This window comes from Argopecten irradians, chromosome 3 (genome assembly GCF_041381155.1).
Source record: "Argopecten irradians isolate NY chromosome 3, Ai_NY, whole genome shotgun sequence".
NCBI classification, from domain to species: domain Eukaryota; kingdom Metazoa; phylum Mollusca; class Bivalvia; order Pectinida; family Pectinidae; genus Argopecten; species Argopecten irradians.
Genome location: NC_091136.1, coordinates 24,988,848 through 25,014,041, shown reverse-complemented (window position 1 = coordinate 25,014,041; position 25,194 = coordinate 24,988,848). Strand labels below are relative to the sequence as shown.

Here is a 25,194-nt window from a genome sequence, read left to right as displayed (position 1 = left end):
TGAATAACCTGTTCCGGTCTGTTGGCCTAATTATACAAAAATTGCCTTTGGGTAAAAATCTCCCCTCCAACATTGTGGACGGTGTGACTCTCTCTTTCAGGCCTTTCAGTTAGTGTAGAGACAGGGTTTGCTGTGATTAACCATCAAATAGGCTCGCATGGCCAACATTTTACCTCTCATTTCCCTTTTGAAATGTGCTCAGAATTAAAGTGTAATGAAGCTCAAACTTGCGGAATAATTTCTGAAGCCTGTGTATCTACTACTTGCGTTTTAAATAGCCTGGTATTGAAGCCGATGTAAATTGAAACACAATGCGTCAGGTGAAGCGTGTGAGATGGCCAATTATTCGAGTTTTAGGTCTGCAGATACTGAAACAGGTCAGGGTATCCCACCTCCCTCCGCCACGCCCGTCCCCAACTTACAAATAATGAGGAGGGATGTCTGATATGATAGTACAAGGGCGACAGTTTCACCTTTTTTGACATTTTTTATGATGATTTTTTTTCTAGTGTTATTAATACTGTAGTAATAATAATATTTACAATAGCAATGTAATTCATATTGGTTATGATAATCATTACTGTTTTAAAATTTGATAAATAAAAATTGAAATGATGATTTTTTTCAAATATTACGCAAGAAAATGAAGAGAGAAAAAAATTAATTTCTAAATTCAAACTTTTAAAATTTGATTTGGAAAGAAACAAGGGGTAAAAATAAATTTTTTTTATTAAAATTGAAAACAAAGGTATACACTTTAGATAGGGCATTAAAATAACTTTACATTTCTCAAGAAAATGAATACCTGACATATTTTATCATAAAGATTGAATTTAGATAACAGTAGAACGAGTAATGACATTTTACAACAGGAGTTTTAATGATCTCTGCTCCGCTATTTTTAGCAGGAAAAAAAATCTGGCTTATCTGACAAGTTGCATAGCGCTATGATGATATCAGGTGAAATCTAGCAATTTGCTCTATAAACATATGCATGGATGAATAAGACCAAGATTACAGTTTTTAGAAAAAATCACACGTGCAGAACCAGTCAAAGGATCCTTCAGGTAATCATCAGAATGTGTCACTGGGATGCTTGGTAAACTGGCCCCGGCAATGTCAATGAACTAGCACATAAAACGCATCACAAATTTTCTCATAAAAATCGGAACTAACGCAAGTCTTGCCACCCAAGCTCCTTCTTTTCATAATAAACGACACATCTGGTAGTGATGTGTAAATTCATCTCAAATAGGTGAATTTCTGGTCTTTTTAAACAGCTTCGTCTTAATGTTTGCCATCTTGTATTACGATCAAGGGAAATATCTTGATCTCTCGGCATTTTATTGCTGACTACAGTTCACTATACAGAAAATTATGAAAGATTTTTTCCCCCTTATTTTTAGAGAGAGAAATCATATACCTGTGAAAGAAGATGGTTTCAGAGATGTTCAATGATATTGATGATGAAAATCTGTCAAGATATTTTTTCCTGATCTCGGCTGATAACTGAATTAGAATTGCGGATAACACTTTATCTGAAAGGAAATTGAATGCAGTTTCTGTATAAGATCAACTTAAAGCTGAATTAATGGCAGGAAAAATACTAATAGATTACTAAAATAAAACTGATATTGAAAATGTCATGTTTAAAATCAAATTACTCTTAATCAAGTCAACGGTAATTATTATGAATTAGCCATTTAATGTAAATCTGAAGTGTTTTTAATCTAGATTTCAGCTATTGTTTATAATGGTCTTTCTTATACTGTGTTTAGATACGCTTGAATGCGTTGGAAAGTAAAAATCACCCTAATTGGCACTTTCAATGAATTTTTAATTATATTCAATGAGTGCAAATAATGATTGGAAATTATTATGTTTTCAAGTATTTAAACCTTAATTCTGACGGGGTTTTTAAAGAGGAAATTGAATTTTTCTGAATGTGTTTTGTAATGAGAAAAAGATACATTTGGTTTCATGTTAAGTAGGAAAAGGTTCTCGGTTAACAGTCGGTTCTTTGTTTCACAGGGAAAGGCCTGTTTTTCATTTGTTTTTTTAACAGAATTTTCATTCAACTTTTTATGTCAGTGAAGTGTAGGAGAAAAAATATACAATACTTAAAAGTTTTTAGAATTTGTTTTTAATTGATTTGATTTCTGTCAGATTTAAATTACATTAGTGACTTTTATTTAGAATAAGAGTTTATCGGTAGAAATCTTTAGGCTCAATTAGTACTAGGATGAAGAAATTTACTGATTGAAATTTGATCGGAACAAGGAATTAGAAAAAAATGTGTGCGGTGTATATAATAGTGGTGATGTTAGAGTGCTAGGCCTTGGCAGTGTTAACTAATCTAGATCTGATTACTAGCCTCAACACCTTAGATAAATTGGTTTCTTCAAAATACATGTAAGAAGGGAGATTAAACGTTTAGGTTCTCAAGTTGTATAATGACTGCAGAACTGCGGAAAAAAAACCTGCCAACGTTTGTCGGCTCAGGGTAAAGTTTTATTTGTCGGCTCCTGTTTAGTTATTCAAGATAAGATCTGAAGCCAGGGTGAAGATGATGAGAAACTGCTCGTTAGTTAAAAGAGATGTGGGGTCAGTGTTTGGAGATGAACATCTACAGAGGAAAAAAGTTGTTAGGTTTTCTTTTTATTGTAGTTGTTCCTAAGATTGACATCTTTAGTGTGTGTGAAAATATCGTCCAAAATTTCTCCGTGGTCAGTGTTCCTAAATCTCGATGCTTTAGATGAAATTAAGAAATCAAAACTCTCAACTCGAAATCTCATACAATAGAGGATGTCTTAGACAGCTGCTGGAGCTAAAATGGAGACATGAATTATTTCACGGATCAACAACCAGCATTAGGGACCAATCCTGACCCCCGTTTTTATCCTCTGTCGCTAGGGAGATAGTCCTGACCCTCGTTTTTGTCCTCTTGTCTCCAGGGAGATGGATGACAGGGGTAGCTATCTCTGGCCCCATGTGTGGCTCGGTGATGAGTCCTGAGGCTTGGGTTTATCTTCACACAACTATTCACAAACACAAGCGAACCCCAGAAGGCAAATCTTATTGCGATATCTTTAAAAATTAATTCAGAGATAATTTCTGCATATTGATCAGGGATATGTACTCTGTTTCATTCCAGGCTTTCAACCCTGAAATACATTAATAAAATTCTTAATCTGTTTTTGTTTTGATTTTAGCACAGTTTATATTGAAAAAAATTGATCGTAGACACATTGATTCAACTAGATTTGAAGTAATTTCAGTTGGTTCAGTATTTCATCACCCGAAGTTTGAAAATTGATTTGTGGTTCGGTTTAAGGTGTATTTTCTTTCAAAATACTATTTTTAGTCAGCCAGGGGGAACTAAACGTTGTTATTGTTGATTTTACCAGTCAATGAATCGTAATGAGAAAATTCACTGCTATACCGACATTTGTAGGATAGTGACCGGTCTGGTGACTGATCTCACCATCCAAATGACACATGCTAGTTTTATACATGCGATCGCCTCATTATGACCCAATAACCCTCCATCTACTGACTTCGGTACTGTTAGCTTGAAAAACGTAAACATTTCATTGACATACCCGGGGGGGGGGGGGGGGTAGCTTTAAAGACATGGGAAGAAGATTGATTTTATTTCATGCACCACCAAATCATCAGTATTTCGTGAAATTGCTTTTCAAATTTCCCCCCAAAAGACACATAATTAGGTTGTGAGGTATAATTGGGCCAAATTTTTGGAGGAACAAAAACTGATCTGGTGGCCATTTTTAATGGAACGGAGATAACTTTATCTTTGTTTTAAAGCTATGTGTCAGATTTGTTGTTATCATTTTGGTTTTAGACCCTATGATATAGGGGGGAGGGGGTGATCTTGGTGGTAGTAGGAAGGGGAGGAGTGATCTTATAGGTGGTAAGAGATCTAAGTTTAGATGTTGACAAGTCAACTCTTGTTACTGTCAGCCCTTGTCAATAGTGTCATCAGCAGACTAGTCTAGGTGTCAGCACTTACATGCTGTCTGCTTGGCTGGCTAGCAAATCAGGCAGAAGAAGCTGCTCTTGTTATTTTCATATTTTCCTTTCATAGGCCGAGACAGACATATTCATATTCTTCTATATTTTTTTCAGACTATAGACAATGTAATAAGAAAACCACCAGTTTGATCAGAAGATAAAGTTTTTTTCTGGCCAGGCGAATATTCATTGAAATCTCTGACAAGTCATAGTGGCATAATATTTTGTCTATGGAGGTTAGGAATTCAGCATTCATAATGACCTTGTTTTTAGGCAAATTCAACTTTCAACCTTTTTGAAGAAAAATTTGGATGGGAATTTTATGTATTGATGTTCTTAATTTCTGAAATAATTTTTACATTTATTTATTTTTCTAATTACACTTTTACTTCAGGAAAAAGATTCATTATGATTCTCTAACTTTTAATTTTTCTTATGAAATTTCAATGTCATATACCTCCAATTGCAAGAATTCAAACATTCTTATAATAGATTTAATGATGTTCCACCGCTGACAAATGGTAATTTTCTCTATCAAAAAACAGAAGCAGACAAATAAGTTATTTTCTTTAGTTACTAAAGTTATTTACTTTACATAATTACCACCGTTGAAAAGTTTGAGGTTCTAATTTTACTTCAAGATAAGAATAATTAATTACATCCCGAAAAAAATCTGTGGCACTATGACCTATATGAAATGAAGTACTGATTGCGCATGCACCAAAAGCAAATTCAATTATTTCATATTATTTTTTGTGTTAATTAAACATATTTATACATGATTAAACACCAATTATCGTACAAATGACGAGTATTGTTTATGCTCTGTCGGCAGTGAAGCATCTTTAAGTTCATAAAAGAAAAAATAAGTATCTGCAATAATTCAATATAAAAGTACAGCAATTGATAAATCTTTCATTTGTAAGTCCTGAAGCGTAGTTTGACAAACTAAGCATGAAAAGTTCTGTGTTAAATTTTATAGAGTTATGTACCCTTGTTCCCCCCCCCCCCTTTCCTGGCAGTAACTGTCGAATCTGAAGGTTCCCAAAGGTATGAACTTGTGATCTGTTAATGAGCGCTAGTTAACCAAGGACAATGGGTTCATGTTGAACAGTTCCTAAGAGGGATTTATCAACTTTTAAAAGATCTGGTTATGAGAAAGACCAGCATTTTTCCTGTTTTCTTATTTTCTGAATTGCTCTTATAATGTTGTCGGGTCACAGAATTAATTCCCCGATCTGCTCTTAGACCGGCGTTTGATGACAGAGCACATGAGTGGATTGCCATTTAGAGACAAACTACATGAATTTCAACCAATTCAAGTACCATGTTGAAATCTCTGATGGTCGCTTAACTCTGTGAAATCAGACTCCACGTTTGACGACATTGATCGAGTTTCCTCATTCCACAACTTACCACATGGCTGTGACGACTCCTGTTTGCAATTTCATGGTACTTCTCTAGTTAAAATTGAATTACAAAAAACTAATTTGCAGCTTGTTCCGATTTTTTCCACCAATATGCTGGCAAATGATGGGTCTCCTCGCTCAGATATATTCCTTTGGCCCTGGACTGGAACATTTCTCTGGGATCCTTAAAAAAACCGAATACTTTCCCCAGAAAAATATGTGTTGGAAAAGAGAAGAGATAAAATGTTGGTTTTTTTTTAGTTTTTTTTTTTTACTTTACACGACTTTTGTAATCAAGTCTCGTAACACGATCAATAAGTATTTAGAAAATAATGATTGGTAGATTGATCTGCATTTCATTGAACACAGTTCTTTGACATTAGGCATACTTGTTGGCAATTTCCTGTGGTATTCTAATCAATGTTGGAATGGCCGAGGCAAGACAGTTCATGAAAGATATGGAAAAGATCCCTCAGATTGGGTTTCTTTTCTGTAAAGACCATTTAGCAGGGGAGGATCCAGGGTGTATTGTGGTCACTCTGGACACAATGGTCCGAGTGGGCAGGACAGACTATACACCGATACCCCATCCTCTCCTGGCCAATATCCTGTGTTTTGATGGTAGTTTTGTAATGACCTGGCCTCGGTCATTGTGGACGACCATCGTTTGTCAAATGCCATCTTTGAATACCTGGATTGGACCACTCCTACCCAAAACAGATGATTGTCGCTGTCTTTGTTGTCTCCAAGTGGGATAATCACCACCCTTAGACAAACACTGATCATTTCCACACTAAAATGTTTAGCCATTTTGTAGGTGATTTTGTTTTGACCCCCAATTTTTTTTTCAATGGCTAATGTAATGTGGTGGATTTAATCAAAAGTCGGTGTTGGCCATTGTCAGAGCTTGCTGTTTGATGTGTCGAGTAGCCAGCTGAAGTTTACCAGTAATACTGAATCCAAGCGCTTTTTCTTCAGACATGTTACCAGGGCTAAGCCAAGCTTGGTAATGGGGTTTTAATGATAGGTTTAGTGGCATGCTGATAGAGTTTCACCTCAGCACCGGTCTGGTATCCCCCCACCGAAATATTGTACTCAACACTACTCACCACAAATCCAAAAAAAAAACCTCTCCACAACTCATATAGTGATGTGTTCGCCTACCATAGACTTCCTCCAAATTGTTCTCTGTTTATATAATGGTGTTTTAAGGGCGAACACGGAAAATATTTATCTTTTCTCGGATGTTAAAATGAAATTAAAAAATGAAAGTTTGCGTATATTGTGGTTTTACGAGAGTTTTGATGCAACAGAAAATACAACAAAAGTAAAATCATAGTCGGATATATAAACGACTTTTAAAGCGAGCTCAAAGTCTTGTCGGATCAGCAAATCATTCGAACTAACAGTATATTGATATTTAAATGACATTCGGTTGCTGAACAGATAAATCCTGATCCTTACAAGACCATTTATTTACTTAAGACAACTTGTCAAAGCTAGACTTGTACACCAAACAGTCTGGACAAAAAATTGAAAAACACGTTGGAAGTTGACGATGCTTTGGAATGAAACGAGTCTGGGCATTTATGTGTTAGGAAGAGGCCTACATTCCGGTGTGTGTCATTTCTAGAATCTGGCAGGTTTAATACCCGAAAGCCTGGTTAAGTTGGAGAGAAAATACATTTATTGTATTCTGGTGTTTTTTACGGCCTTCTCTGCCTTCCGCTACTTGTAACTATATATTTATGGTAGAATCAGTTATCGGTGAGGGTAATGGGTCAGAAAATATTGTGTTGTGTTGCTCCAGTGACGAGTTGAGCAGTGATGGGGCATCCAGCTGCGATCCATGCCTACAGTTAACACATTCTCGGTGTTTTTTTATTCCCCATTCCCCCCTTCCTGATAAGCCTGGCTCCAGCCTGTTCGAGCAGGAAGTCAAAAAACACCCAAGAAACTATCCGACTTGGCCACAGTTTGAATACTTAGCATCCCTCATATCTCCCTCTGATGATGATATTTCAGTTTCTATTTCTTTGCGTTATAGCAGGTTTCGTATAAGTACTCAGTGTAGAAAGTAAAGCATTACTTAATGTCTAATGGCTTCTTGACAACCATCATCACACTGGTCCTTCAACGATGCGGAAAAAAGATCAGCACTGCTTGAAAGACAAATGTTTCATTTTGTAACTTGACGTAATACCCATAACATGCTTTGTGTCGATGGTGAGATGGAGTATGGAGCAGGTTTGTTTAGATCGTTAGAAAGTCACCGAATACTGTCAAAATAAATAGTATAGTCAGAAGTAGTTGACAAGCAATGGCTCCACATTAACTTACTTCCTGTTACTTTTGGTTACAACAACAGTATTGTAATTGTGGAAACAGTACTTTGAGATGGAGTTTTTGGAAACAGACTATAGTTCTAATTTTGCCCCTTTCTCTTACAGAGCCATTTGAAGGGAGATTTGTAGCATTTTTGACACATTGCACATAATCTGTTCGCTTAGTCGACCTGCACCAACTCCAGTACACCAGGTTGTGTGGAGTTTATTTGCGGTTCATTGTTTTAAAATTGGAGCTACATGCCGATATCCCTGTGAAGGAGATGAGGTTTTGGGATGCTGGCGAAGATGCCAGCCATTTTCTTTGCCTTATCAGCACGCATCTCACATTACATTTTAATGTTATTTTCAATCCCTTATCAGAATTTTAATTTGTGCTGCCATAGCGACCATATGAAGGAGACTGCCAGGAACAAAAATTTATTGGCAGAAGACACCAGGGATAACAACTTGTCCCTTCCTTTGGCATTTTTATGCATAAATTCACAGTAAGGGAACCATTAGAGGGCCGACCCATAATGCCATACTCACTTCCTGTTCCTATGTCGTATTATTTATATCCCATTTCTCAAATTTCAAAACCGGAAAAAGGGACATACTGCATGGCTTTTTATAAGTACATGCTTTGGTGTAAAAATGGAGGATTATGAGATATGATCTGTAAATACTAGTATATCTATGTTTATTGGCAGTTTATCAATTTATCTCTGACACGATATATTGATTTTGTTATCACATTTTAATGGAAGTTTAACACTTGACATCCTAGATAAGTAGTGAAAACCTGGATATTTGATCGTTTGTTAGTGATAATTAGGAATCTGTAAGGATTTTGTAGTGTCTAACAAATGTAGTATTTTACAGTTTTTAGCCTTCCTTCTGGCACTATAAGTAATATCCTAAGCGATTGGGAGGGAGGGGGAAGCGATATTGGGGTCAGATGTCGATATAATCTTCTAACAACAAGATGAAGTGCCTACAGCAAGGTGGGAAGGGAGATAAATCTAAAGGAACAGTTTTTGTCCCGAGTCAGCATATGCCTGGGGAAGAAATGATTTAAAATGTGCTAGGCCACCCCGAAAGACAAATAATATTTTTTAGGGTTTCTAATAAATCATTTGTGCCAGGTTGGTATAATGGGCTGTGGAGGAAGCTGGGCCCTGCTTACCGAGGGGGTGGGGGGAAGTATCGCACTGGGTGCTATCTATGGTAGCGATAACGCCAGACCGGGAGTTACCCTCCTGCTGTCGGCTTTTTACAGTATACTCAGTATTATGCTTTTTTTATGAACGGCTCAAAACTTTATGAATCATATTTGTGTCATTAAACTGGAGGCTGCTAACCGTGTCGATTTTGAGAAGTTAAGTATGGCCGTCATCGTACACCTGATGATGCTTGAGAGATGTTTGGCAGGAGTTGATGTGCATTTTAGACAAATAGAAATGAGTGGTAAATTGCCTTCAACTACACCAGTTTAAGGGCAGCCAATGTATTAACCCTCGACAACTTGTATATCATTTTCAAATTAGCTCAGCAACACTGTTCCCAGTAAATATGATAAAGTTCTATAAGGCATATTTTTTCATTTAAATTTCATAAAGGCAAAAATAATAAATATTGGAAAAATTAAATGAAAAAAAACCTCTTCCCTGAAAATTTATATGACCTAAATATTAAATAATAAAAATAAAATGAAAGAAAGACATCTTCACTGAAAATTAACATGACCCAAATAGAAAAAAAAAATCAACCTTGATATATTTTGCCTTTGGCAGGATTCTTCATTAGGGCCATATAAAACCGTAATTATTTTTTCATGAAATAAAACTTTATCAATTATAAAAGTTAGCCTATAAATTTATTGGTATAACACCATCTGGGAATTGGCTGCCGATCCAAAAATAGTAAATTGGATAATTATAGAAAAAGAAAACATATGAGTAAGGGTTATTAAATTAGTAGTTGACTTCTGCACCTTTTAAGAGGTTGAATAAAGTGTCTGAATGCCTCTATGTCAGCCTCCGGACCTATCCACACTGACGATGCAGAAAGCCACTTAGACCGTTCTGTTACGTTGTGATGATGAGAAGGGTATTTTCCCCCCATGCCTCTAATCAATATATAGATTTAGTTACCCAGTGGAGGTCCATCTTAACCCCTATTTTTTAATTATTGTCGAGATTAGATGTGCATTAAGGCTGATTACAGAGACAATGGGAACAGTAGGATTGATAATAACATAGGGCCCCATCTCTCCCACCCCTGCCCTCAGGCTTAACACACACACTATCTGATATTCACGCATGACATATCAACCATATGTAATGGGACGGGACATTCCCGCCGTGTAAAGTGAAATACTCAAATCCTCCATTCGCCCTTTCATCCGAAGCACATCCGCGAGGAACATTAAATTAAGAGATTTTATCCGATGTTAACATAGAGAAAAAGAATACCACTACCATACTTCTCTAATTTCATCTGATTATATTTATTGCTAATTTTGCCATGCCTTACTATTTTTTCGAGTGAAAAAATCCATGAATTGCTGTATTTTGTCGTTGTGAGTCTAGCTGATAAGGTGTCTCATCTTGGACCACGGTGACGACCCCCACACTTTGTGTAACAAACAATTGAATACAGTAATAGATTTTAAATTATTTAAGTGAAATTTGTATCTATTTGAAGGCAAAACAAACGGAAAATTTTACATGATTTAACGGTTCAGAGCTGCTGAGTTATTTCCCCTGATATAGTGTGTGACATTTACGTACTTACATACGGTTCAAGGAAAATTATACATCTGACAATTATCATACTTTTAAAGGTTGCAATTTTATTTTCAAACTTAAATTTAATCACCATACTGAAATTACTTTATTCCGACTGATTTATTATAATGTTTGAAAAGGGAGGAAAGCTCTGAAAAAAGAAACAAGAACTATTTCTGTATTACATATTTGAGTCTCATTGATTCTAAGCTTGAATTCTGCTTATATCATCTGACCAATCCAATTATCCTATACTAGGTCATTGGCTTGACCACCTAACATTAAAGAAGGATGGTCAATGCCTTGAACAGTTGCTGATGGCCTGTAATTACATCTGGTCACCTGTCATAACCATACCATTGTCTCTAAATCTGTAGGCCAGGGAGGGCAGCTTAATGGGTGAGGAAAAGGCCAAGTGGGCCTGACAGGTCTAGGATAGATCCAGAAAGAGCTTATTGGATCTATTTTAGGGTCTTCAGGCCAAGAAAGTTCTGATGGGCCATAAGTTGTGCCTAATATGGCCATGATAGGCCATGAGTTAGTGATGGGCTATGGTGGTCTTAGAAAGGCCCAATGGGCTATGCCTTATATTATGGCCGTGTCTCGGTTACAGGCCATGGTGGGCCTGGTCTAGTTGCTATGGGCAATGCTGGGCCTGGTCCAGTAGCTATGGGCCATGGTGGGCCTGGTCTAGTTGTTATGGGCCATGGTGGGTCTAATGTTGTCGCTATGGGCCATACCTCAGTGAGCGGGCCATGTCGGAGCCATAGTCCAATGTGTAATGGAGATGGATTTGTTTAGCCTGGTGGATGTAGAGATATATATAGGAGACTGGTACAAGCTGTCTAGGGAGACATTGCTAATGTGATGTAATTACAGATGATAGGTTTATACAGGGAAACAGAACACAACACTAGCCTACACAGGCAAACTGTGAGTGTCAGCACCAGGGCGAGAATGTAGCAATACTACATTACACTCTCCTACAGCGAGCCCTCCGTCCTATTGTGAGCTCTAGTGCTATTGTTATATAAGCTCTACAATAATAGTTTTAATTACGAGCCTTCAGTGTATGGTATATTGTCATTGTGAGATATGGTAGTATTTTTATTTAGCAAGCCCTCCGTGGGTGATATAAACCTATATTGTGAGCTCTAATAATATTTTTATACGAGCCCAAATGTTGTTACACAATAAGCCCTGGGTGTTAGGTGTACCTATAAATATTTCTGGTGGTACTATTATACATCTACGAATTTTGAGATAGGATTTTTCAGGGGTGGGGAAATATGCATAGTGAATAGAAAATACGAAGGGAGTAGCAGATAAACAAATACTGAAGGAGGGATATCTGGGGAGATGATCTTCTTACTAATCTGGAGCTTATAAACAAGTTGTGTGTGTGGATGATATAGGAGGCATGTAAGGGCCCAGGCCATGTATTACAACAGTAGAGATAGTGCAGTGGGCACTGTACACATGTACTGTATAAACGATGCAGGTGATTATCACTCTACCGAACATCACAAATCACATGGATAATTGTCATCCAACGTCATTCCAGCCTCTACAAGACACCCTGCTGCTGTCGCCCTCTCATCGTCATCTACAAAACAATTACAATAACTTACCCTAAAAAGGTGTGAAACAGTGTTGTTATTTTACATAATTTGACCAATCATATTGCTTGACGGAAGGCCTTTTTGAAATGTTGATTACGTTGAGCAATAGATCTTTTACAGTGACACATTCGTCGTTACACGGTGGTGGTGGTGGTAGGAAGAAGAAAAATGGCCTGTATGCTTGACTAGATGTTTCGTGTTGACAGGGTGACTAATTACGTCTAACTTACTCATTTCATTTAGTCAACATAAGTGTGGATTCATTACGGGTAGAGGTCAGATTAGAGGTCAGATGTATCGCTAGAACTTCTGGTCACGACTTGTCCAATCAGCTGGAAGATTACTCTGTCCTATCTGCAGTAGTCGTCACTGCTTTTTGTGTGAATTTGAAGAAATGACAACAACAAAGGTCAAGGAACATGACCTCTGGGGCAGTGTCGTTAACGTAGCGGAAGAGAATGGCTGCCACCCATAGTAAAGTTGTTGTCTGGTGTCACCCTACACCCGGCCATCATACTTACCCTCGATTGTGGAATTGACGTGAGGGTCACATTACATCTACCCGACTCAAAAACACACACACTGGGCCGATTATATAGCCCGATTATTATACCATACAGTATCAAACAATGCCTGCCGTAGCGCTCTAGTATTGTGTACCACGGTTTTACAACTCAGAGGGGTTGGAAAAATGTTTTCACCTGAAGCATAGTATACCAAGATTTTACACAACAGAGGAAAAAAATGTTTTCGTATGATGAATATTCAAAGTTCTTTTCATTTAAATTTGGTTCAGATTTCATTGCTATCAGACTTAAAAGAAAAGATTTAATGGCGTTTGATGGTTAAGATTTTAAAAACTTCACCCAATGTGAAAAGACTTCTTTTTTTTGTCGAACGTTAAGCTCTGTGTGACCTTTCAAGATTATGGCACGAAAGATTAAAATTTGGTATCACAAAATCATCACATTTTTCCAAAGTTAAGGAAAAAAATCTTTATTTCAGCTCTGTCAATAAAATTCTATGCATCCATCAAAACTTTTGACAGAAATTTGACAGTTGAAACTCCACGTATTATATTAAGATTGGATTATCCGGCTTAGGCTAATGGCGGCCGGCTCTGTAAATATCTTAAAAGTCAAGGAAAAAGGACATTGTCTTTATCAAAAATGGATTTCAACTAATCTACCCGCGATGGAGATGGTATTTGGGGAGAATAAGGGGGGGTTATTTTAAGTTTGTCGTTCACACCACAGATATGGTGGAGGATTAAAAATCGACGTTTGCTCTGTGTGGTGAACTAGAAGATTGAAAATGGTGAAGTCGTGCTAGATGTTCTAATGAATTTGGGTCTGTTTATATGGAAACTGGAGCGAAGTAGAGAAAAATTATCCCACGTCTCATTATAATACTTTTAAACCCTCTGTACATACGCAATGCCAAGATCTCTATAAATTAGGCATTTAGCTGCCTCTGTGTAAAAAGTAAGGATGCTGTGGCGATATACAATTTCCATGGCAGCTGTTTATCATCGCACAGGCACGGCTCACTTACACACAGTCCTATTTACATCGCATACACTCGATGCAATTTGAATTTTATGTTTTTAATTTGACATATTACCTACGTGTGATCAAAGAAGAAATGGAATTTTAAGTGTCAACCTGGTAATTATGTATATAGCAGTGAACATGTTCACATTTCTGACAAAATTAACGCTACATCATAGATAAAGAGATCTTTATAGTTTGACAAAAACATAATTATAGAAATTCAAATGTTTATCAAATTAAAGATGAAGAACTTTCTTTATTGTGGAAATACCACACGTGTAGAAAATTGCTAATGATTACAGAAGGCTAACTCTGGTTTATAGCAAGGGAAGTGTTTTCCTAGCAGGTTTTGGATTTTATTGTGATACATTGGCTGAAGCAGTCATGTGACTGGTCAGTTCTGTGTTGACCATTAATAAAGTTGGCTTAACTGGGTGTTGGACACTCCTGACAGGAAAGGTCACAGGAAATGGAGCTGTGTTAAGGATCACTCGCCCACGGAATTTCTATTGTTTTCTACTAAAAATTGTAATTAAAAAATGGACAATACGAGTGTCTTTTGGTCAGTAGCCTAGCTAATGAAGGAAATTATACAGCAACCTGGCGTTTGGATTTCCTTTTATTTTGTATCTTGGCATTAATGCAGCCTTTCCTCCGTGGTTTTCTGAACGTATGTTATAAGGATTTACCAGCTACGGTATTAGATGATACACCAACGATTAGTCCAGACACACAAGGACGGTCCACCAACACATTTCCGACCCGAGAAATCTTAAATAATTCATACATTTAGGGATAATGGTTGTCGGTTTGTGTCATTAAAACAAAACCGAAGAATTATCACACATTACAGTGACATGGACTCCTCCCAAGAGAAGGAATCGCTCCCTTCATCTGGTGGAAATCCGTCACCAGCTACCGTCTTAAGGCTTCACCAGTAACGCAGCATTAATTAAGCCTCCATTAACAGAAGAGTTCCACATCTACGGCTGTCACCGGGCAGACCAGCGATTAGTCGGACAGGTTTTGATCAAGTCAGTTTTGAAGTGCGATAGTTCTGTCATTACTAAGTATAGAAGGGAGGCTGTCTCAGAAGTGTTCTATCTCTGACAGAAGCCATTAGCAAATGTATGGAGAATTTTGACACTTGTTAGGTACCCCAAATGGCGGGCAATATCCATTATGTAGTTTTGATATCTTCTTAATATCCTAGATGGATAATTAGGCCGTCATTTTTCAAATTGATTTTGGATGTAGGTATTTATTATTAGTTGAGACGATAGCCGGTGCCATATCACTATGATAAGTGTTCGTGATACATCTACCTCCAACTAGGAATGGCCCCCCCAGGTGGGACAATTTAAGAATTTATTCATGTTTCACTTTCACTTTCAATTGCATTGTCCTTCATATACCCTGGAGCAAGTTGGAAATTATCGTGATTAATTTTTCAGATTTATATAAAATCTGCATGATTTGAAGAGGGGTGACTATAAATCTCTCGGGAGCTTTGATGGGGGGGGGTTTGCGAGGGCTCGGCTAAGTACGTTCCCGCTGCGCAGTCACACATCAACCTACATCAGAGCAGGCATCTCTGATGTAATTAAATTAAGCCCCAAACTCCCCAACCTTCAAAGCCAGCAACATTGCTTTCCCGCAATTTGAGTAATTTAAGACACTTCACTGCATCGACTTTGATCTTTGATACAAGTATTTAGGGAAATACAACATGATGTTTATAAGAACATATGTATTATCTTTTCAAAGTAATTCGGAGAAAAACTTGGAGCATGATAGAGTATGTTAAAGCTCGCATGATGAGGCAATAGGAGCGAGTACTGCTAACTTAACTCATGTGTTTGAAGGAAGGAAGAGGAAATAGGAATAGTTGGAAGAAGGATATTACCTTTTATATTTTAACTTATCTTTTTCCTTTTAAACTTTCTTTAAACATTTTTTTTGAAGTTTTCTGCTTCTATTCTTTTCCTCAAGTTTTTCCTTCCTTTACCTCCCGACCACACTTTTCCCTGCCCCTCACCACACCTTTCAATCCCTGCCCACCACACCAACCTTACTACACCTCCCCCTCTCCAACCTCTCCAGCCAATCTCCTCATATCATTTCTTCCAATTGTCTCCCTTTTGAAGTGTCTTCACCAGACAGTAGTCCACTAACGTTGATAAAGTGAGGATTTTGTGGACAGCTGAGATGAATTTTCTGTCAAACTGGCTGTAGGGTCGAGGTTGAAAGTGAGGCTTGGGTCGCAGCAGGACAATATACAGAACTTTGATTGGCCACATTACAGCTTTTTTTCTTATGCTCTCATTCAATAAGGCATCGTTGTTAAGCTTCCAAGTCCCAGCAGCTCGGTTACTTATTAAATGAAGTACGGAAGCAGAAAGCGTCATCAACTTGTAACCCAATCTTGAAATGGTCGCTAATGAGAGTAAGGATGTAATTTGGAGAAGAATACGTTAACACAGGGAACAACAGATCAAGTCACAATGCCTAGCATCATTTATCATTTCTTTTAAAACTCCATCTTTAATTTGAGGCTGGTAGGGGGGAGGGGGGCTCGGGTAGGTCTGGTCTTGGCTTTGTAACTCTCGTTTCGGATAGGGTTGCAATTTGCACAAGTTGGAGAGGGAAACGGAAGATTTTGCTACTAATGAGCAAGGCAGGGAAACCATGGCAAATTATGAAGTCTCTCCGAGAAACTGGTGTTTTGGCTCCGAACCAGATCGGCAGCAATTAATCAATCCAGATCTCAAATCTGACAGTTTGTCCACACCAAATGTCCTCTCAGAGCTCTCTAACTAAACATAGACACCAAGTACCACCCTGTCAAACTCATAGGGGAAAGAAACTCGCTTCTGCATCTCTACAGCTTAATCAACTCCCAGCATCTGCAACATCATCACACCAAACCAATTTTAATCACATCCACATTTAATACACACACACTGCCATAGGTCAGAATGGCAATACAAACATTTAACATTGCTTTTGACTTTTAAATCTAATTCTCTTTAATTGTGTTACAATTGGCTTGTAACTGCAGATTTTACAACTTTTCTTTCTTTCGTTTCAGGTTTATCAATGCAAGAAGACGAATTGTCCAGCCAATGATCGACCAATCAAATCGAGCAGGTAGGTTGTCTCCATGGTAACCAAGTATTATCATTTTGGATAAGAATAAATTCTTTTGAGATCAAACAAATAATTAATCATATTGATGTTGTTTAAAATAACAATTCCTCATATTGGATTTGTTGATTGCCAGCCAAATTTTAATTTTCAAATTGTAATTATGATTAGTGGTTTTTTTGTGTTTTTTTGTCTTACTTGATGAATTTGACCCATCCAATACTTTGTTATATATTGCTATATTTAGTGCACTTAAGTATCTGAATTTGTATGCGGAGGGATTTACATCTGTCTCACCTTTGTTAACGAGGTTTGACGCTACCTTTCACTTGTATTGCGATTACCCAGAGTGGCGTGTTTGGCCTTCAGGCCTTAACATCGCCAGTTCACATAAATCCAGTAGTTTGTGAATGTTTTCCATACACTCTTAGAATGTTGCAATGTACTGCCATCATGTTTGTTACATTGATGACAAATTCTCTCCGCAATTGGCATCATAGTAGCAAAGGATGATGGGAAGGGTTTATTCGGCTAATGAAATTAACCTCATTTATAGTTCTCCTTGCCAAATTCATCAATATACAAGAGTCGTTAGAAGCAATTTGCCAGCCGACGACGTAATTAATGCAGTAAGATGGTTCCTAAAACACTCCTTCCGTCATAACTGCAAACTGCCACTAGGTGTAATGCACAGTTAAACTGAAGAAGAAAAAAGGTTTTGCAAAAGATAAGGAAAAAATTCAACAGTGACATTTTAACATGGAGTCTCGTGTGCTGTTTTGTACTTTAATGGCTAAAACTTTCATATTGGAAGTGCCATCATAAATTTATCTAGGGATTTCTGTAGAGCAGTTGAAAGTGAAACATTGTGTGTTTCGTAGATGAAAGTTTGCGCCGTTTTAATAACTTGTGCATGGAAGTATTTAGGTAAAATGAATGTCTGAGATATACTTTATATATAGACTCTGGCGATAAGTCAGAGTTATGTCTTTGGATCTGCCTCAGTCAGTAAAGGTTAGAGGAAATCTTTTGTAACTGTTAGCTAGGAGAGTATTTTGGTGTTAAAGTCGAGTGTAATATTAAATTTCTAGGTAATCACATTTCCATTAACCTACGTGTATGATGATATCGCCCGGCAGTCACTCACCAAAAACTAGCATTCTGGGAATGTAGAACTGTACTTTACTTTGTAGCCCAGCTTTTGATTGACCTAAATATCCCAGTACATATGATATGTTTTAAAAAGCCTATTTAACATTGAATTGGCATATATCAACATCAATTTAGTATTTATCTACACGAGCGCTCATAATTAACTCACGGCAAGTGGTCCAGAGCAAACTATTAGACGAGGGATGGTGGTTAGGTAGTGGAGCTCTTTTACAAATTGCATTTCTTTTCCTCTCATTATCTACTGACAGTAACATCAGACTCCTAAGGGGCAAAAAACTAGCATTTTATTGAATCCCCATTATGAGCCGGGGACTCACAGAGGGCAGTGCTTGCAAAAATGTTCTCATTTCTGTTCAGAAAACGCTTAAAAAGTTGGCTTTATGATGAGACCCTCCACAAGCCTCGTTTGGCACTCATAAAAAGAATATATCGAGGAGATGCTGCCATGAATCGGAGCATTGATGAGGCGGTGTTATTTAGTGAGATATATTTAGACCCCCTCGCCCTGACAGGGGACTGTAAATGTGTAAAAAAATTCTAAATACTCGCACAGTGTTGTCTTGGCACACAGCATTTATACGTCGTTTTAAAGTTTTAAACTTTCAAATGCGTTCCAAATTACCCATGACTCTCGCTGGCAGACACCTAGGTATTACTACGTAGATGAGCGAATAAAATGGAAATATCGCCTACGGGACCTAGAAATTGCATTCTGGGATACATGTGCGCCTATAAGTATTTAAATTGCATTGTGAAACGCACAGGATTGTAATGGTGTTTCTGTTTTGTTGCAGCCCCTGGTAGTCATGGTTACAGTCCAGACGGAGGCATGGGCTGGCCCGACAATCAGCCCATGGCCCACATGGGGCCCCATAGTAAGTATTCATCATTGCTTGGTGTAAAATTTTGAAGACAAAATATATTCAATGGTTTAATTGCTCTGCAGTTTACTCAGAAAAACAATCAACATATCGGGAAGACTTGAAATATTGATTGTCTATTTAGTGGCCAAGACAATATCGCTCTTTAACTGTACAACTGAACTTCAGCTAAATATATTCAAGTTTGCGTGGATGGTGTTGCCCTAGAATTTTAATTCTGAATAACATGATAGGTTTTATCTTTATGCTAGCTTTCATGTATTGTAGTTTGGGAAAACAAGTCAATTACGAGTTCCTATGAGATGTTTGAGAAATATCATGTAAAAAGCAAACAGAATGCCTTCACCCCTAAATACACATTTGAACTCTTCTAATTGTAAAGCTGGAACAGTTCATTATGAAATTTTAGGGGTGAATAACTAACTAGGATATGTAGAATATTGTGGTTTCTACTATAAAACCTGGTTCATTGTTTTCATATTCTGGAGTGTAATTTCATGAAGGTCTGGAGTTTATCATAATTTAACTGGCAAACCTCCCATCCATTGATTTATTAACCTTTTTGTTCACACTGTTGGTTTTCTATCCGATTGATACCATATTTTGTTTGGTTAGTAATGTTGCCTTTGTTTATTTCAGTGCTCCAAGGCCGACCCGGCAGTGACATGTATGACCCTATGAAAGCCGGTTACCCTCACATGGACGGTTCACAGCGTTATGATATGTTAGGAGTTCAGGGTATGCACGGGGGAGACATGTATGGCGCGCCCCCTGTTACAGGAAGTAGTTCGTACTCACAAATGTCACAGTTGCGTCCCCCTGTTCATTCGCAGGCCATGCTTATCCCTGGACACCCACACCATATGATGATGGGCCATGGAGCTCCCGGCATGAGCCCACATGGCATGTCGATGGGGTCGGCCCAGAGTCCGCCACTTCACAGCAGCATGGAAAGCATGGGTGGACATATACAAGATATACATGCAGGGTAAACGATGTCGCGGTGTGTGAACATGTGCGTTGCGCCTGGCTGGCATTCCTGTCGCCGTACACCGTTGTATTGTGGTTGTCAAGACAACATGGACAAACTTGTGTGCATTGGAGCGTGGCCCTGAGGTTTGACTTAGACAAAAAAAGGCCAGTGTTATTTTTCAGAAGTTGTGAACTACGCATATAGGTGATATGGCTATTGGCTGTGGTAAATCGGAACGGACGAACAGGCAACAGATTCGGACTAGGTCCTGTATCGGGATGTAATTCCAGATCGTGTGAGACAGTGTTCTGTCAAGTGTTGTTGTTAGCATACAGAAAAATTTACCGCAAGCCAAAAGATGGTCTTAACTAGGTCAAATCAGTATAAAACTAGTCAGTATCGCATCCTTGTGACGATGGAGAAAAGGATGGGCAGACAGTTGCGATTGGTCTGACCGGCCAGAGGGTCGGTCACGCAGACGCAGAGGGAGTTTAAAGGGCCAACTTGCCTCAGGTCGAACTTATCATATACTAGTCTTTATAGTTGTGAAAACTGTATGGGGGGAAAAAACACAAACATGCTGATAGTATTATCCTATTGAGGACAACGGACACACGAGATGTGTTCAAGTATTAGTATTATAACTATTTATGAGACTCTTACAAGTGTCGTGTAGATTTTAGCCGGATAGAGTGGTCACACATTTGAAATACCTCGTACTGCCAGGGTTGAACTGATTGATCACGGACATAGATGTGTTTTTTTGCAAGCATTCCACTTATAAATTTAACAATAAAAAAAAATAATATTTCAATTTTTTTTTCTAGATCTACAATTGATTTATGTACTTTTGTGAGATCCGGTTTCCCCAGTTTTGCACCTCCACATTATATATATATATATGTTTTTTTTATAAGTATTGAGATGTCCTGTCACAATATTTGTTATGAGAAGTATCACAATGTAAAACCAATGTCAATGTCAGTATTAATTATGATCTGTAGCCGAGAGGTAAGACTGGGGAGACCATCAGGATGCTCATATATTATATATATATATATACGCAAACCTCGATGGCACCAATTGGCGGCGCCAGTCGAAGTCAGAGGGAGAAACTTTTCCAAGGCTGGCAACTCTTTCCGGTTTGCCTTTGCCGACACTCATTTTTTTTTATCAGCAAAATCACAAGGTCAAATGCTGACCTTCCAGGGTCAGTGGATAAGTTTCCCTAGGTCATGGGTACTTTTCAAGTTCACTGATTTTTCTCAAGGTCATTGATCGTGAGAACTCCTTCTCACGCGCGTGTCCTAAGGTCAGTGGAGGACAGTTTGTGATTTGCTGCTGAAGAATTATATATATAGATACATACATGACCAAAATTGGCCAATCAGATTTGAGCTTTAACGTTACCTCAGACATTTTTTTGTTGTAAAATGCCATTTGTGAAAGAATGGTTATATATCATAATGGTGCATGTTGGAAAAGGAGAATTTGGTGCATTATATTGTGTGTAGTAGAATGTGAGATGCACATGTATTTTGGTGTTTGGTGTCGAGGGAGTGTGTGAGAGAGCGAGAAACAAATATGACAGCAGGATTTTTTTTGTATGATGATAAAACTTGATTTGTTTGATTTGTATCAGGTTGTAAGCCAAGCTGAATTGCTATATATCTAAAGCAATAAAAATATCGGTGTGATTTTTGACATTTTGTTTCGTGAAATATATTTAATTCTGGTTTTTTTCTGGTTTATTTTCTTTGTTGCTAGAAATAATCATTTTTGTTGATGATACAAACTTGGCGTTTTCCCCCTGCTTTTTAAGGATTGACTGGGAATGACATCTTTTCAAGCATAATATTGTATGTACAATTGACTAAATGTAGTTGTCAGCATTTGGTGAATCTTGAACTATACAGACACGATGAAGATCAAAATATTTTTATTTGTAGCCATTCTGTATTAAATTTAATGAAATAAAGTTCCTTCAAATGTTATTTTACAAAGAACATGTTACCTGTTCTCTTAAAAATAATAGTAATGTGTCAAATAAAAAAGTACATGTTTAGGATATTTCTGAACAAGTAAAATGCAGGTGCCATTTTGTATTTTTTTATGCTATGAATGGCATCAAGAGTTTGAGGAATATTAATAAGTATTGTCCAGTTTTAATATTTTTTGTAAAACCTCATTCAGCCAGGTTAGACATTTTGTGGAACCTTTTGAAGATAATCTGTTTTAATTACACGGTATTATTGTATCTATTATTAGGTCTCAATGCTGCTTCAAAATGAAATTCAGATAAGAAACAAATTAACTTTTCATCAGTATTAATTTAGAAATGCTTTTATGAAAACGTTTCTCAGAAAAGTTTACCAGAATTCTTTAGAGTAAGTGCTGATGGTTTTAAACTACTAGCAATCTGAATTAGATTATATAAGTGCTTTCAATAACCATTGTATAAGTATTATTTGAATTTGTGAGAATTGTTAAAACATTTTACATGGTCTGTTTTCCAAGTGCTATTGGTGCAAAATTCAAAATCAATGGGAAGATTTCCTACTTGTAATAATTACACTGAAAAATATTGTTTGATTTTTTGTATTTTAGAATTATTTGATTTTAGCTCCAAATGCTTTTTAACTTATTTCCTTTCCAAAACAATTGATGTTTTATATGAAGATTTTGATTTTAAACCTGCAATTTTACCTTTTTTGACATGGGAGTAGTTATTATTAAGTCATTGTATATTACAATGTAACTTTCCAACAGTTATGACAATCACAGAAAACTTCACCAAAACATCTATGGTATGCTTGATTGAATAAGTGAAATTATGACGAGATGGGCGTGGTCGATGGGCGCGGCTATGTGTGAGGGGGCGTGTCCTCAGAAGTGGGATTGAATAATTGTGTTTGTATGAGAGGTGTTTGGAGAACAAATGTCGCCAAGCTTGGAGCTTAGTTCTTTTGAATTTAGGGAATTTTAATACGAGATTGTCACATATTTTGAGTAAAATTCCAGAGAAATAAACTGTTGTAATAAAAGGTATTTTATTGTTGTGTTGTGTTTAGATGAAATGCTCAAATTAACTAACATCTACATGTGCATTAAGGTTAAATTCAAATTTATACTGTTGTAACAATGTTTCTTTAATTGAAACTGACAACTCTTCAGGAGCTGCATACTGTTAGTATATTAAAGCAAGAGTATACTTAGAGCTTTTGAAGTTAGAAGATTTAGGCTAATATATAATTGCTCAGATTGAGTTTTCTGTATGAAATTAAAATGATAACTTTGTAGATGAGCTATTTCATCAGTCATCTTTCAAATTTTAAACAAAATCTGCCTTATTATTTGATTATGTCAGATTTAATCTGTTTATAGTATTCATATAAAATATACAATACATTGGATTCACACTTACCCTGTACCCTGTAGATAAAGTACAATGTAGTACTTCCTGAAGGATTCATCAAACACACAGGAATGATCAATAGTGAAATAATCAAATTGTCATTCCTATCTGTCTTAACATCCCAAGTAAAACAAAGGGAGAAAAAAACCAATATAAAACTTGACAAGAATGACAAGAATTCACAAAATCTTTTAATAATTTTCAAGATATTTAGTCTATACTATGCACATTCTGACACATATTACTTATCGGCTCGTACTGAAAAGTCTACCAGGATATCCTGAAGAATGCACCACACTTTGGTACCATATTAGTCATGTAAAATGAACACCACTGAAGAGTGCAAAACGTATTTGTTCTAAAAATAAAATTCATTTGTGTAAACGACCAAACATGCACTCTTTGTGACGTCGTCATTTAGGTATCTGTGATACACACCAATACAGGCACGTTTTCTGACTTTTTGTTTGTAATACACGTTTCTCTGACGCCTTGTAATACGTTTTCTGACATTTTGTTTGTGATACATGTTTCTGACGCCTTGTATTACAAAATACAGACAAGTTTTCTGATGCTTTGTTGTAATACACAATACAGACACGTTTCTGACGCTTGTAATACACAATACAGACAGTTTTGAGCTTTGTAATACACAATACAGACACGTTTTCTGACGCTTTGTAATACACAATACAGACACGTTTTCTGACGCTTTGTAATACACAATACAGACACGTTTTCTGACGCTTTGTAATACACAATACAGACACGTTTTCTGATGCTTTGTAATACACAATACAGACACGTTTTCTGACGCTTTGTAATACACAATACAGACACGTTTCTTTGTGTAATACACAATACAGACACGTTTTCTGACGCTTTGTAATACACAATACAGACACACGTTTTCTGACGCTTTGTAATACACAATACAGACACGTTTTCTGACGCTTTGTAATACACAATACAGACACGTTTTCTGACGCTTTGTAATACACAATACAGACACGTTTTCTGACGCTTTGTAATACACAATACAGACACGCTTTGTAATACACAATACAGACACGTTTTCTGACGCTTTGTAATACACAATACAGACACGTTTTCTGACGCTTTGTAATACACAATACAGACACGTTTTCTGACGCTTTGTAATACACAATACAGACACGTTTTCTGACGCTTTGTAATACACAATACAGACACGTTTTCTGACGCTTTGTAATACACAATACAGACACGTTTTTGACGCTTTGTATACACAATGAACTTTCTGACGCTTGTTATACACAATACAGACACGTTTTTGTGATGCTTTGTAATACACAATACAGACACGTTTTCTGACGCTTTGTAATACACAATACAGACACGTTTTCTGACGCCCTGTAATACACAATACAGACACGTTTTCTGACGCTTTGTAATACACAATACAGACACGTTTTCTGATGCTTTGTAATACACAATACAGACACGTTTTCTGAGCCTTGTAACACAATACAGACACGTTTCTGAGGCTTTTAATACACAATACAGACACGTTTTCTGATGCTTTGTAATACACAATACAGACACGTTTTCTGACGCTTTGTAATACACAATACAGACACGTTTTCTGACGCTTTGTAATACACAATACAGACACGCTTTGTAATACACAATACAGACACGCTTTGTAATACACAATACAGACACGTTTTCTGACGCTTTGTAATACACAATACAGACACGTTTTCTGACGCTTTGTAATACACAATACAGACACGTTTTCTGACGCTTTGTAATACACAATACAGACACGTTTTCTGATGCTTTGTAATACACAATACAGACACGCTTTGTAATACACAATACAGACACGTTT

The 25,194-nt window shown here is 37.1% G+C and overlaps 1 protein-coding gene across 4 annotated transcripts in view; it reads left to right on the top strand.

Annotated features, from left to right (window-relative positions):
• Positions 1-22,954, top strand: part of LOC138317977 (homeobox protein Meis1-like) — a 114,667-nt gene extending 91,713 nt beyond the window's left edge. For all 4 annotated transcript variants that reach the window (XM_069259972.1, XM_069259974.1, XM_069259973.1 and 1 more), the window contains 3 exons: positions 16,824-16,882; positions 18,847-18,927; positions 19,573-22,954. In XM_069259972.1, coding sequence (XP_069116073.1) covers positions 16,824-16,882; positions 18,847-18,927; positions 19,573-19,925 — 493 coding nt within the window. In that variant the 3' untranslated portion in view covers positions 19,926-22,954. The remainder of the gene's footprint in view (positions 1-16,823; positions 16,883-18,846; positions 18,928-19,572) is intronic.
• The last annotated feature ends 2,240 nt before the right edge of the window (positions 22,955-25,194 follow it).